General features: G+C 42.8%; 1 protein-coding gene across 1 annotated transcript in view; it reads left to right on the forward strand.

Moving 5' to 3' along the window:
- Nucleotides 1-12,598, forward strand: part of usp43a (ubiquitin specific peptidase 43a) — a 188,985-nt gene that overhangs the window by 6,520 nt on the left and 169,867 nt on the right. Inside the window, exon 2 of the mRNA XM_049571236.1 lies at nucleotides 7,193-7,348. Within this exon, the coding sequence (XP_049427193.1) occupies nucleotides 7,193-7,348 (156 nt within the window). The remainder of the gene's footprint in view (nucleotides 1-7,192; nucleotides 7,349-12,598) is intronic.

Consider the following 12,598-nt stretch of genomic DNA (forward strand, 5'->3'; position numbering starts at 1 on the left):
TGCGGCAGTTTTTTTGGCGAAGCAGATGGGGCGACTTTTTTTGGAGAGTTTAGCAGTGTCTGGCTTGAAGATTTAAGCACGCAATAGAAATAATAATCAGCGTGTTTTATATTTGGCCGCAGACATGCAGTGGGATCTATGTCTTAGCTGTTGAAGTGAGCAGGGAAGTGGTAATGCTTCAAACACTTCATCTCTAACTTATAATACACAGGCTAGACCACTTACAATTACTGTAACAGAGCCACTATATGCTGTTTGGAAACAGCATGCATTCCCTCGACTCAGTAAGCCGCACTCCATTATACCTACACCGCTGTGACAAAAGGCAATAAAAGAAACACAAGGAGAAGTGTGTCTGCTGCTGTATCTGTGTAAGCACTACAATATGAAACCATTTTCCAGCAGGTTTATTATCCCTCCTATGATTTATGTACCGAGCCTGAACGACACGCTGTAGGAAAGCCATGGGAATAAATCAATCTTTAGTATTATAGGATGTGATGCTGCGATCACAGCATCATGGTGTCCAGGATGAGTTTTCTACTTCATCTCAGTGATGGGAAAGCACATGGAAATGGCATATATGTTCAAACAGCTCTTGATACTGTGGCAGATACAGCTTCCTACACTGTCAGTTTTGCACACACAGTAGCGTATTTACAGCCTCAGCTGTGAATCCTCCTCAGAGTATCAATTTCTCAGTTTCAGCAGAGCCCAGGGAGCCTTCCCTGGGCTGTAAACCATTCAGAGGCGATTATTTCCATCGCATCTCATCCCTTCTTATTTCTTACTGATCGCCTGTAAATCCCACACCGGGGACATCCGCAGACACGCAGGCTTTGTTCGGTCTTGACTCGCTGGCACCTTTATCGAAGGGTTTCCAAGCTTCTCAGCGCTGCAGAGAGAATATAGGTCTGATTCCAAGACGTGGCATTTAGATTTGTCATCAGAAGTACCTGGCTGTTCTCGATTGTTCAGGAGGTGAATCCAGTGTGGCCTAGGATGACACAGGAAGTAAGCAGGCTGAGTTAGTTTAGATTTGGAAGGATGGCGGGAGGGGGAGGCGGGGAAGGACAGGTGCTGCGCTGCTAAGAGAGGCTCATCTGTGTGTGTGTGTGTGTGTGTGTGTGTGTGTGTGTGTGTGTGTGTGTGTTGGCCAGAGCTCAGCTGGGACTGATTAGTTGAGGGAATGGTTCTTCTCTGATAGAGAGGAAAGAAAAAAGAGAGATAATAGAAAGAGTGGAGAAAAGAAAGTTTGTGTGTGTGAGAGACAGAAGAAGGATAGATGAAACACAGCATGAGAGCAGAGAGTGGTGTATAAGTGGAGGCTGTAAGTGATGACTGTCCTGCGTCCAGAGGTGAGCCGGCAACACCAGGCCGCTGAAAAATGAAACAGCAAATGGAGCAGCCAGTAATGACAGATACTATCCAGCCTCATTCCAGCCACACCTGAGGAGGGAATGGTTACTTAGTGTGTGTGTGTGTGTGTGTGTGTGTGTGTGGAAAAGAAGTGTGCGCAGTTTCTCTTAAGGTCATGCCCTAACATAATTTGTCAGTATCATTCTCTGTCCGTCACTGAGAAATCCATCCAGGCCTGTTTGGCAGGCCGGACTACGATGAGGTGAGGTGTTGTAAATGGGTTTTTTAGGGAGAGAGAGGAGGGACATTTACTTGATGTATGTTTATAGTAAATTCCTGGCCTGCCAGCACTCTGATCCGTCATTGTTTACAGAGTAGGAAGATGGATGTGGGGAGGGCATGAGGGGGTAATGGTGTGAGGTGAAGCAAGGGTAGTAAGACAGGACACTAAAACAGACATCTGGGTGTGGGAGCAGGGGATGTTGCTAGAGTGCAGCCCCTATCTCTGCTGACCGCTGGGAGGTCGTGACCCCTGCTGTGGAGACTGCACAGGTTTATGGCTGTCTTTTGTCATTCTGTTATCTTTCTTTTAATGCATTCTTCTTCTTTGTTGCTTTCTTTCTTTGTAGGAAATCTGATAGTCCTTTAGTGTTTTGCTCTTTTTGTTCCCTGGGTTTGGTCTGGACTAGACTTTTGACTGTCCCCAAAAATTAGGGTTTCAGTTAGCCTGGTCTCACTCCCAGGGTGTCAAAATATGCCACTTGGCCAGCATCCCCAGCATCACTCTAATGGCGTCAGGAGCACCCTTTAGCATCTGTATAAGATACAGCCGACTTTTGTCCAACTCCAGTGTAAACCCATCCATGTCCTTATCAGACAGTCAGAGCAATGGACGTAGTTGGAAGAGCACAAAAGTCTGCTTAGGATCGAAACTGGAAGGGGGGGTGGACGGGCCCAAAAAGCACAGGAGACCAGTGTTTGTGTCATGTTTGGAGTCAGTGTGGAGTTATTTTGTCACGTCACATATTGGTCACGAGTCCTTAGTCACTCTTTAGTCATTTCCTATCCCTAACCAACCGCTGTTCCATGTGACTTACCACTGACGCCCTCTGCACCCAGATCTGATGACCCCTTCTGCATCAATATACAATGCAAAAGGTGACCTTTAGCTCACCTGGTACAGTGTGCGCCCCATGCAGGCTGAGTCCTTAGCAGTGGTCTGAGTGCGATTCCAACCTGTGACCCTGTACTGGGCGGCGTTGGCTCAGTCCACTTAAAACCAGTGACCCTCTGGTTCCCAAGCCAAGTCTCCATACGGACCAAACAAGGGGTGTGGGCTGGTAGCTACCGAGGTGCTCCTGGGCTGCTTGGGGTGCCTGTCAAGCAGGCAGCTCCCTTGCTCTGACATCTCTCCATTAATGCATATGTATAGGTCCTGTTTGTGCACGAGTCTGTATTTCAGGCCTGTGTGCAAGTGTAATCTGAAAATAACGACAGAGTGAAACTAAATTTCCCCTCGAGGGATTAATGAAGGAATGCTTTCTTCTTTCTTTTTTTAAAAGGTTGCCCCCAGCATCATTATAATAATGCCTTAGGCTTCTGCCCAAGCATCAAAATATGATGAGAAGAGATGTTGTTGGTTTTAATACGACCTGAAACTCATTAAAGGCCCCCAAAACTATGTTTTTCTAATATAATTTGGCATTCGGTGGAGTGTTCAGTAATTACAGGTGGGAATTAGGCATCAACAGTAAAATTAAATTCCAAAAACTGGAACATTTTGTGAAGAATTTAGTCAAATTCAAAATATACTCCTAAATAAACTTCACATTTTCCAAAGTGAACAAAAGAACTAGCTCTAAATTATGGAGAAAAAACTTCACAGCTTTGTTCCACATGCTCTGATCTAGAGAAAACAACTGATGAATGAGATCAATAAATGAAACAAAGCCAAACTAAATTAAGAGAAATACTGTCAGAGCGCACCACATCGGGTCAGGCCCAATCAGGTCTTGACTAATCAATAGTTCTCACAGAAAAAACCCAGTGCTGCCGAAGTTGACCCTTATGTCCACCTTTATCCTCTCCGTGACTAGCTCTGGAGTGTTTGCCCAACAAACACTTAAGATCCCACCAGAGCTGCGCTCAGGTCAGCTTTGAACACAGCCAGTGTTTACAGAGTGACTCGACATTTCAACGAACCTGCAATTTGTTTCTGTCTCTCCACACATCCTCACCATCTCATTACTCTTTTGTTCTCTCTTTCATTTCTCTCTTTACAAGAATTCAATTAAAAAGACTCGATGCATGGGAATACAACCTCAACACTTCGCCAAATCTTTTTAAGCGCCTTTGAGGCTGTGTGGCACATGTCACCAGAGATCCTCTTAGAGACAACACTGTAAACAGATATCAAAAAGATGAGTCGAATAACCATTCCCACCTTTCACACACACACACACATGCACACACACTCACACACATATACACACACACAAACAGAGAGAGAAAACAGCAGATGAGGCCACAGAAGGGTCATCCCCTCGTCTTAATGAAGTCGTAACCTTTTGATGTCATCAGGTTTGTGCACCTCACCGTAACCTTGGAAACTGTCTTTCCCTTATTGTTTTCACCCCCCTCATTTTGTCGGTGGCTTTGAGAAACTGCGCTGCCTCCTTTTTCTCATTTTCCTTGTCGGAGCCAGCCACAATAGCTCCGTCCTTTCTGATACGGGGACAGAAAAACACTTGCAGGTCTGTTGAAACTCTGCCAGCGTCCCTCCCTCGCTCCTCTCCTCCCTTACGCCACCGCTCCCTCTCTCCATCTGTCCCTCATCCCTCCATCCCCTGTCAGTGATTCCTCATAGCGATGAAGCTCATTAGCGGGCTGTCTCCGTCAGGTGGATGAGGAGGGGGTCCTCCCGCCTGTGTTTATATTTAGATACTGGGATACTGCAAGTATAATGTGGTGATTTTTAATGAGATGTGGAGCAGAGGCTGGATCCTGTCAGTCATACAGAGAGAGAGAGAGAGAGAGAGAGAGAGAGAGTGATAGAGAGAAGTAGCCATCCAGTGTAGTGTAATGCTGTCGTTAGTTTTACGTGTCATTTTCTCCGTCTGACTCATAAAGTCACAACTCCGTCCTCATAATTGAATTAGACAGTCTGGCTGTTTTTTTTTTCTAGTAACACCTGTCAGGGTTCCGGATGTCCTCTGTGTGAGTCATCTTTTTCAGTGTGTGAATGTGTTTGCAAAACAATTTCTTGAAATATTATCTGGCACCACAAATGGCTCATGAGGACTAAGATGTCTTATTTTGTTTGCTTATGCTGTTATGCTGCCAATAATAGCAGTCTCAGTACAACTACAGTTCTGAAAGCTTTGGAAAACAAATAGGATGAAGTCATTTCATCTGCATCCAATGCTAAGTGAGAACAACAGTTTGAACAGGGTGTCAGTTTTCTTGCTATTAGTAGAGTTATCAGCCTTATTCTGATGTGTTTGGGTCCTGAGTATTCTCAAGTGAAATACTGCTGAAAATGTCTTTGGGAAAGTGAAATTGTCTGACCTTCAGTTTAATCTGGATTTAATACAAATGGCCTGTCAGGGCCTAATGGAATGTTTTAGAAGTGACAACTTGCAGCCATTCATCAGCTTTTTGTTTGGCAAAAGAGTTGCAATATCATTTTAAACTCAAGTGGTTCTGGTTCTTTGTAATTATATCATTTAAATAATGACATTGTGATTTCAAGAAAACACTAGTTTTGGGGGGTTTTTCTCACTCTCTGAGGAGACACAAAGTTAAACATACCACTTGAAAAAAGTGATTCAGTGTTACTTATCTGGCGAAATGAAACAGTAAAAAAAAACCAAGTATACAAAGGTACATTTACCAGATAAGTTAAAGAGGCAATTTACCCCAAAAATCAAAAGAGAGTGTCTGTTTGCACTCGGATGAGAATAGTTACAGTGCAGCTATTCGGCTATTTATACCCATCCCTACAATGTGTTATCATGGATCCCACTGCATGCTGTGATTAGCTAGTGCGCGCCACGTAGACACGTCAAAGTCAGAGGTGGTATGGGTTAGGACAAAGACTTCAAGGTTAGGGCTAGTACTAGTCAATCTCTGATATTCTCTGAGATAAAAGTGGAAAATAAAAGAGAAAAAAAACACACAAATGTACTGCCATAAAGTCAGGTGATGTAGTATGAAGAGACACAGTTCACAGAGGGAGTAAGACATGGTGGATGAATGGGTTAAGGACCGGATTTGGATGTGAGTCCCATGTGTGTTATTTTTAGACTTAGTTGACTTATTATTTTCAGTTTTTAGTATTTATAAAGCTTCTGAATTTAGACATCGTGCATAAACTTTAGCAGAGTAGCTGAATAGACCTGTTCATATTTTAACATTGCTAGGACATCCAGGAATATACCTGCAGTGGCTATTTACACCTCGGGTGCAAATTGCATTGTTGGTTACGGGCACCTGGTTGCAAATCAAAAATACGTATTTTTCCTCTTACCTGTAGTTCTATTTGTCAATCTAGAAGATTTTGAAGCGTGTTGGAGATATCGGCCATAGAGATGTCTGCCTTCTCTCAAATCTAAGAGAACTAGATGAAAATAAAATAATAAAAAAAAACGTTTGAAGAAACTCAACAGCAATGTCTCTCTCCAGAAATCATGACCCGGTTAGTAAAGATAATCGAAAGACCTTGTTTTGAATCGTTACATGTAGGAACTATTTTATGTCTTCCAAACTACACCTGCCAAGTGTATCACCGCACAGAAGGAAGCGTGCATCTACTGCTAGTTTAGCTAGCACCCCTGAGCAAGTTAAGCTGGAGAACGCTGTTAATGCTTATGTTGTCATAAGCATGAGCTTTTTGTCAGTGAGTAGATGCATGCTTCCTTCTGCATGGTGATGCAGTTGGTGGATGTGGTTTGGTAGAAAGAAGAGTTCCTCCATGAAACACGTTGGTGGATTATCTTGACTAACCTGGTCATGCTTTCTGCAAAGACATTGCTGTTGATTTTTTGTAATGCAATTTGTTTTGGCACTATAAACCAAGTGAGCATCTGTCATTATATTTCACAGAAGGCAGACAGATCTCTGCGGTAGATATTTCCAACACTCCAACTAGGGATGTCAATGGTTAACAGCAGAGAATATTTCTGACTGGTCATGCGTGTTGATCTGTAGGTTCATTTAGCTACTCTTCAGTTTACTTCACTCAGCATCAAAACCAGGTCTGGTGGGAACTGGCACAAATAAATGCTTTCAGTTATTTTTCAAGCAGTTGTTGGATTGTTGGTCAAATATAACAAGACAGACATAGACCAAATGATAAATCCATTAACTGGACAAAAAAGTTATTGGTTGCAGCCCTATCTGAAAATACAGTGAACATTGTTATACGGTTTTTGTGGTGTATGGCTTTATTTGCTGCATGCATCCTCTTAAGTGTGATGCATGTAATGAAGTGTGCTCTGCCTCAAATTCTTTTTTCAAAAAATCCCTATTTCTTCCAGAGTACAACATCCAAAGAGAATTGTAATGACTTTGTTACATGATCTCATCATAGCCAAATAATGTCTGGCAGATGTTCTTAAATGAATCTGCATTAAGTGATGATAAGAGAGAGAAATGTCCCTTTTTTCTCTCCATCTCTCCCCTGAGTGCTCCAAGCAGAACCAACTCCAGCTTACAAATGATGAGTTCCTGCGCTCCATGTGATCGTGGCCTCATTTTGTCAGGAAGGAATGTCAGTGTTTAATGACTTGAAATCGCCCAAAGTATTAATTATGATGTTTTCTCCTCTCCGCAGAGCATAGTGGCCAAGTACGGCTCTCAGTTTCGAGGAAACTCTCAGCATGATGCCCTCGAGTTCCTCCTCTGGCTTTTGGACAGAGTGCATGAAGATGCTAATCCCAGCCTCAACAACAACACTAACAGCAGCAGCAAGACCAAAGCCAACACCAAGGTGAGTCTGCATCATCCACCAGCAGCCGCTGGCTCTGCACTTGATCTTCATGTTCAAGGTTGTAGCTGCTTGAGTTCTGATCACATGTGTTCTTTCCTCTTTCTCTTTCACACACAAACACACACACACACACACACACACACACACTGTTCATATGTCTTTGTATCTTTTACCTTGTGCACAGGTCCTTTTGACAGACTTGAATTAATTTGTGAGCTCATCAGAAGAACTTTGTGAATGAATTATAGTTTTTAATTAAATGAGATAATTGTATTGCATTGTACTTAATAGGGCAGTCATAAACAGCAGCATTACCAGAGTAATAACCCACCTTTATTCATCAGTACTAAACCGTCTGAGGGTATTGACTTCAGGATGACAATTGTATCTCACTCAGCTTAATTCCAGCAGGAAAAAGAGCTTGTTCCTTGCCTGCTAACAACCTCCTAGACTTGTCACAATACCAGAATTTCAGTAGTCGATACCAATACCAGTGAATTTCCACGATTCTCAATACTCATTCGATTACCATGTGAAAATCAAAAAACAGAACTCATGTATTTATAAATTCACTACTTTATTAAAACTGTTTCAAACTTTCAGTTTACGGATATGGTGACAGATGATTAGTCCGATAATAATTGCTTGAAACGCAACGTTAAGTAATGTTAAAGATGGTATCGTTAACGTCGCATAACGTTAGCCATCTTTTACAGGGTAAGTTATAACGTAAGGTAGCGAGTACTAGTAGCCGCCCATATAAACGTAGTAAGCTGGCTTTCAAACCCAAATAATGTAACATGTATTTCAGGATAAGTATACCATAACACAAGTGATGGTAAATTGAATCTCACTCACCTTGAATTCTTTAAACAAGTCAGGGTGTCTGTCTTTTAAGTGTTTAGCCAGGTTTGAAGTGTTTCCTCCTTTGGTCTGGAAACTTCGAAGGCACCGTTTGCACACTGGTTTTTGCGGGTTTATAATTACTCCGCTTTCATCTGCCTCAAATGCAAAATATTTCCACACATGACTCCTACTACCTGACTTTTCAACAAGCCGAGGTCTTGTGCCTCCAACAGCACTTGTAGAAGCCATTGTTTCTAGCAAAGACGATGGAGAACAGGCGTTCTTCATCGGCGCTCGTCCTCAGCACAGACTGATGCGTGTATACTGCCCCCATCAGTTCCGACAGGACTCGACACGGCTCACTGAGGGCAAAGTTATATCACTGCACTTGGTACCGAAGAATCCGTTCTCATGACAACCCTCCAACCTCCTATTTAAAGGCAGCATTGTCAGTCGCTGTTTGTTAACATGCTTGCAAGCCAAAGTTAAAGTTAAAGCCAACTCTAGATTCACTCTAGTTTGGCATTCACTGCTATATTTGACTTTTTTGCAACAATGTGTCTCTTGGATGCCTGCTGCTTATGATCTGGCACTTGGTCTCTATTTTTTATAAAGCCTTGACCTCACCTGAGCACTGTGGGGGTACACGCTCATAAATGTCCTGAGCACAGAAAACAAGAAGAAAATACAGGCAGAGGTCAGAGTCTCTGCAGGAAAATACATTGGGTCAGAGTGGGTCAGAGAGTGGGTATGAGTCCAAACATATATATTTTCAGAAAATCCTGCATAGTGTACCTTTAAGTTCTCTGTCTCCTGATAGACTCAGTGAGACTAAAGCAAAAAAATTTTGCTGCCCCACACAAGTTTGCAAGAACAGAGGCAGCCTTCCCCCATGTGGGAGCCAGGTCAGTGCTGACTGTCATTCCTGCTACTCATTAAATGTAAGCAGGTCACAGAAACAATTTGACTGAATCCTTGAGCCGTCCCAGCCATCGCAGTTATATCCAACATGTTCGATTTTCTTTGTGAGATCTACAAAGATGACTTCTAAAGAGCTACAGTCAGCTCAAGCCATTAAAAACGTGGGAAGAAACAAGTAAAGTTTGATATTCTTGGCTGAATCTTTCCGCCCAGTCCCTTCCCCATGTTCAATTTTGTGTCTGTCTTTTTTTTTTTTTTGTCCTGCACAAATGATTTCACAGGCAGCAAAGACAGAAATCTGCTGCTCCATCTGGCACATTCATGTTGCACATAAAGCCGTCACATTTGTTTCTGTAGACAGCAGAGTGCCATCGTGATCCAAGCTCAGGTGCAGAATCATGTCGCATGTAACACTGAGGCCATTGTTTAATTGGAGCAGTGTGTCGGTCTGGGAGGCAGTTTTATGATGTGCTTCAAAATAATGCCCACCTTGTTATCTGAAGCCTGCTCTGGCAGATGTCAGCATCGATCCACTCGATGGCCATCCTCCCGTCAAATGATGACAACCGCACAACATTTTTTGTTTAATTCCAGTCAAAGAAATTCACCTATGTTAACAAAAGAAGAGCATTTTTAGAAGGACTCTTGAATTTTCAATACCAGTAAACCCTCACAGATCCTAGGATGAAGCAGCAAGTGGAGCTGGTTCTGTGAAGAGTCGTCGTCGCAGCGCTCTGAGTGCCGTTGTGATTCTTCACCTGCAGTTTAGTTGAAACCCATTGAGCCTCAGTCTGAAACGACCCATTATGTGCAGTGACTCGTTTCCTGCGAGATGTAAAAGGAGCTCATGAAGTGGCAGGCATCCTCACCCTCAACGCAATGGGCAGAAAAAATGTAGGCATTATACATTTCTGAAAACCATGGATACATTACACATGCAAGTTTTAGTGTAATGGGTGCATTGAAACTTTAGGTTTTCAACAGCACCGTGGTCAACATGTGGTTAGGCTTAGGTACAAAAATCACTGTGGTTTGGAAAAGATTTTGTTTTGGCTTAACAAAATGGTTTTGGGGGTACAGTCCTGACTTGAAACACACCTTGATGTCTCTGTAAAAAAACAACAGCTTTTCGTGGCACTATTCCTGCTGAAAAACACCCACATTTAGGGGCTTTCGGAAAAGCAGCAATGATTCACTATAAAATGACCTGTTTTGTTTAGGGTTGTCATGAGAACCGATACTTCGGTACCAAGTTGATGCCAACATGCAAAAAATAAGTCGGTATCTGTTTTTTTTTTGGTACGGTAAGTCTGTGACGAAGACGAGCGCCGAAGAAGAACGCCTGTTCTCCATCGTCTTTGCTAGAAACAATGGGTTCTACAAGTGCTAGAGCTTAGATTGGGCCCAAAAAATCCAGCCTGACCCCACTCGAGCCCGTGCATGTTCTGTCCAAGCCCGGCCTGTTCCTTTAACAGTAATTACAAGCCCGAGCCCGACTTTTTTTAAAGATACTAACATGGACATTAGAGGCTGACTCTCGTCTTTCTTTCCATGGCAAGCCTTTGTCATGTGCCTCTAAAGTGTTGAGGTCCCCATCTTTTTGCTGTCATATACCAGCATGGCGACACACACGTTGTCACCTTCGATCACTCACATGTGCGCGGCCAGTGGTGCCGTCAAGGGGGGGCAGAAATAGTGGTTTGATATTTTAAGGTGAGTGAGTTTCAATTTCTGTTTTTTGATTTTTATCGCGGTGTCGAGTGAGTATCGAGAATCGTCGAAACTCACTGGTATTGGTATCGACTACTGAAATTGTGGTATCGTGACAATCCTAGTTTTGTTGTTGGTTGCTTTCGGCAGGCATCTCACCTAGGTGACACACCATCCACTGTCCCCTACATCTCCCAATGACAAAGTCAGCTCATATATTACGTCCCTTTAGAAACGTTGATACGCATGAAATGTGCAAATATAAAGTATTTGTGGTTTGCAGAAATATGAAATGCCGACATTTTCTTCCGACAACTGGGCTGGTACCCTGTATCTCTCTGTATGTTTTTGTCTCTGATTTGGGATGTTCACCTCGCAACCTTGCACTTGGAAAGTAGCCGGGACTGGACGTGAGGCGGTGTGAGGGAATGAAGGGCAGACACATCGAGTCGAGTTGCCAAGCGCTGAAAGCCAGTAAAATTAGTCTTTGGTGTCTAAATTTATTGGATTGGACTGAAGTACACTCGTGTGAGGTTCCTCTGTAAAGTGTTTTGCATCACTCGTCTTTCACAGTGACAAAAATAAACACACATTAATACAACAACGATACGTAACAGGAGATTGCAGCCTTTTTTAGTCCTGTTCTTTTACTTTGTTCCCACTGTTTGCTGTTTATTTTCTCTGAGTGTGTGCCAATCACATCTTCAAACAGACCTTTTACTGGTTACACTGGTTCTACGCAACACAATGGCAGCTAAACAATTGTCCCTCTGCCGTCTGAATGGTTAATTTTTCCAATTCTAAGCTGAAGCTGCAGTGGTGAAAGAGAGGTGGCTAAGAGCAAAATAATACACTCAATTTGCCCTGTTATTTTATTTTTATTTTGCTGAAAATAGGTAGAGTGATGCATGGTTTCTTGTATATTTTTATTTATGGTAGTTTTATTTTTGCTTGCAAAAATGTGGCTGTTCTTGGCAGATTTATGACTCCACCAGCTCTTGGCAGAAACAAGTGACAGGAAGGAATACAGGAAATACACCATATTATATCATTGCATGTTGATCTAATATTCTTTTAGTGAATTTCATCATGTGCAGAGTGATACTGAGCTCCATCGGTGATTATTGCCTAATTATAGCATCTAAGGATGTAAACACGTTTAATTTCTTGGAGCTTTCATTTAATATACAGCTGTTAAACTGACATATACAGTATAGTACAGTATTTAATTGAATGTGTAATCCTATGAGTGTGTGTTTGTGTGCACATTACCACATTTAATACAGGATAAAAAGACCTTCTGTGATTATCATCCTCAGTGTCAAACCCCTTGTGATTAATTACATTTGCTAAGTATCATCCGTTTTTCCCAGTCGGCCTGGAGTTTGGTGGCAGCACTGCGGGTCCTGCCTCCACTCAGGGTCTCGCCACGCTGCCAGCTGACGACCTCCAGTCCTGTCAGTAAATGAATACTCTCATGAGCTGAACTGTCGCCACGCTGCCAGCCAATGCCTGCCCAGCTCCCTCTTTGACAGCAGCGCTAATAGAGGCAGCCTTTATGCCACATAAACAGCTTACGGCCGTGGCTCTCATTAGGCTGCCAGTGAATCATGGTATCATAAAGTCGGCTTTCCTCCGCTGCAGCTGTGAGGCACAGAAGAAGAAAATCACTGGCTTTTTCACACCAGGAGGGAACATGTCTGATTGTCTTAAAATGAAATGCTCGTCCTCCTTCCCGTAAATTGATTTCATTCATGTAGCGCAGTGCGCTCA

The sequence above is a fragment of the Epinephelus fuscoguttatus genome, linkage group LG3, assembly GCF_011397635.1.
Source record: "Epinephelus fuscoguttatus linkage group LG3, E.fuscoguttatus.final_Chr_v1".
NCBI classification, from domain to species: Eukaryota; Metazoa; Chordata; class Actinopteri; order Perciformes; family Serranidae; genus Epinephelus; species Epinephelus fuscoguttatus.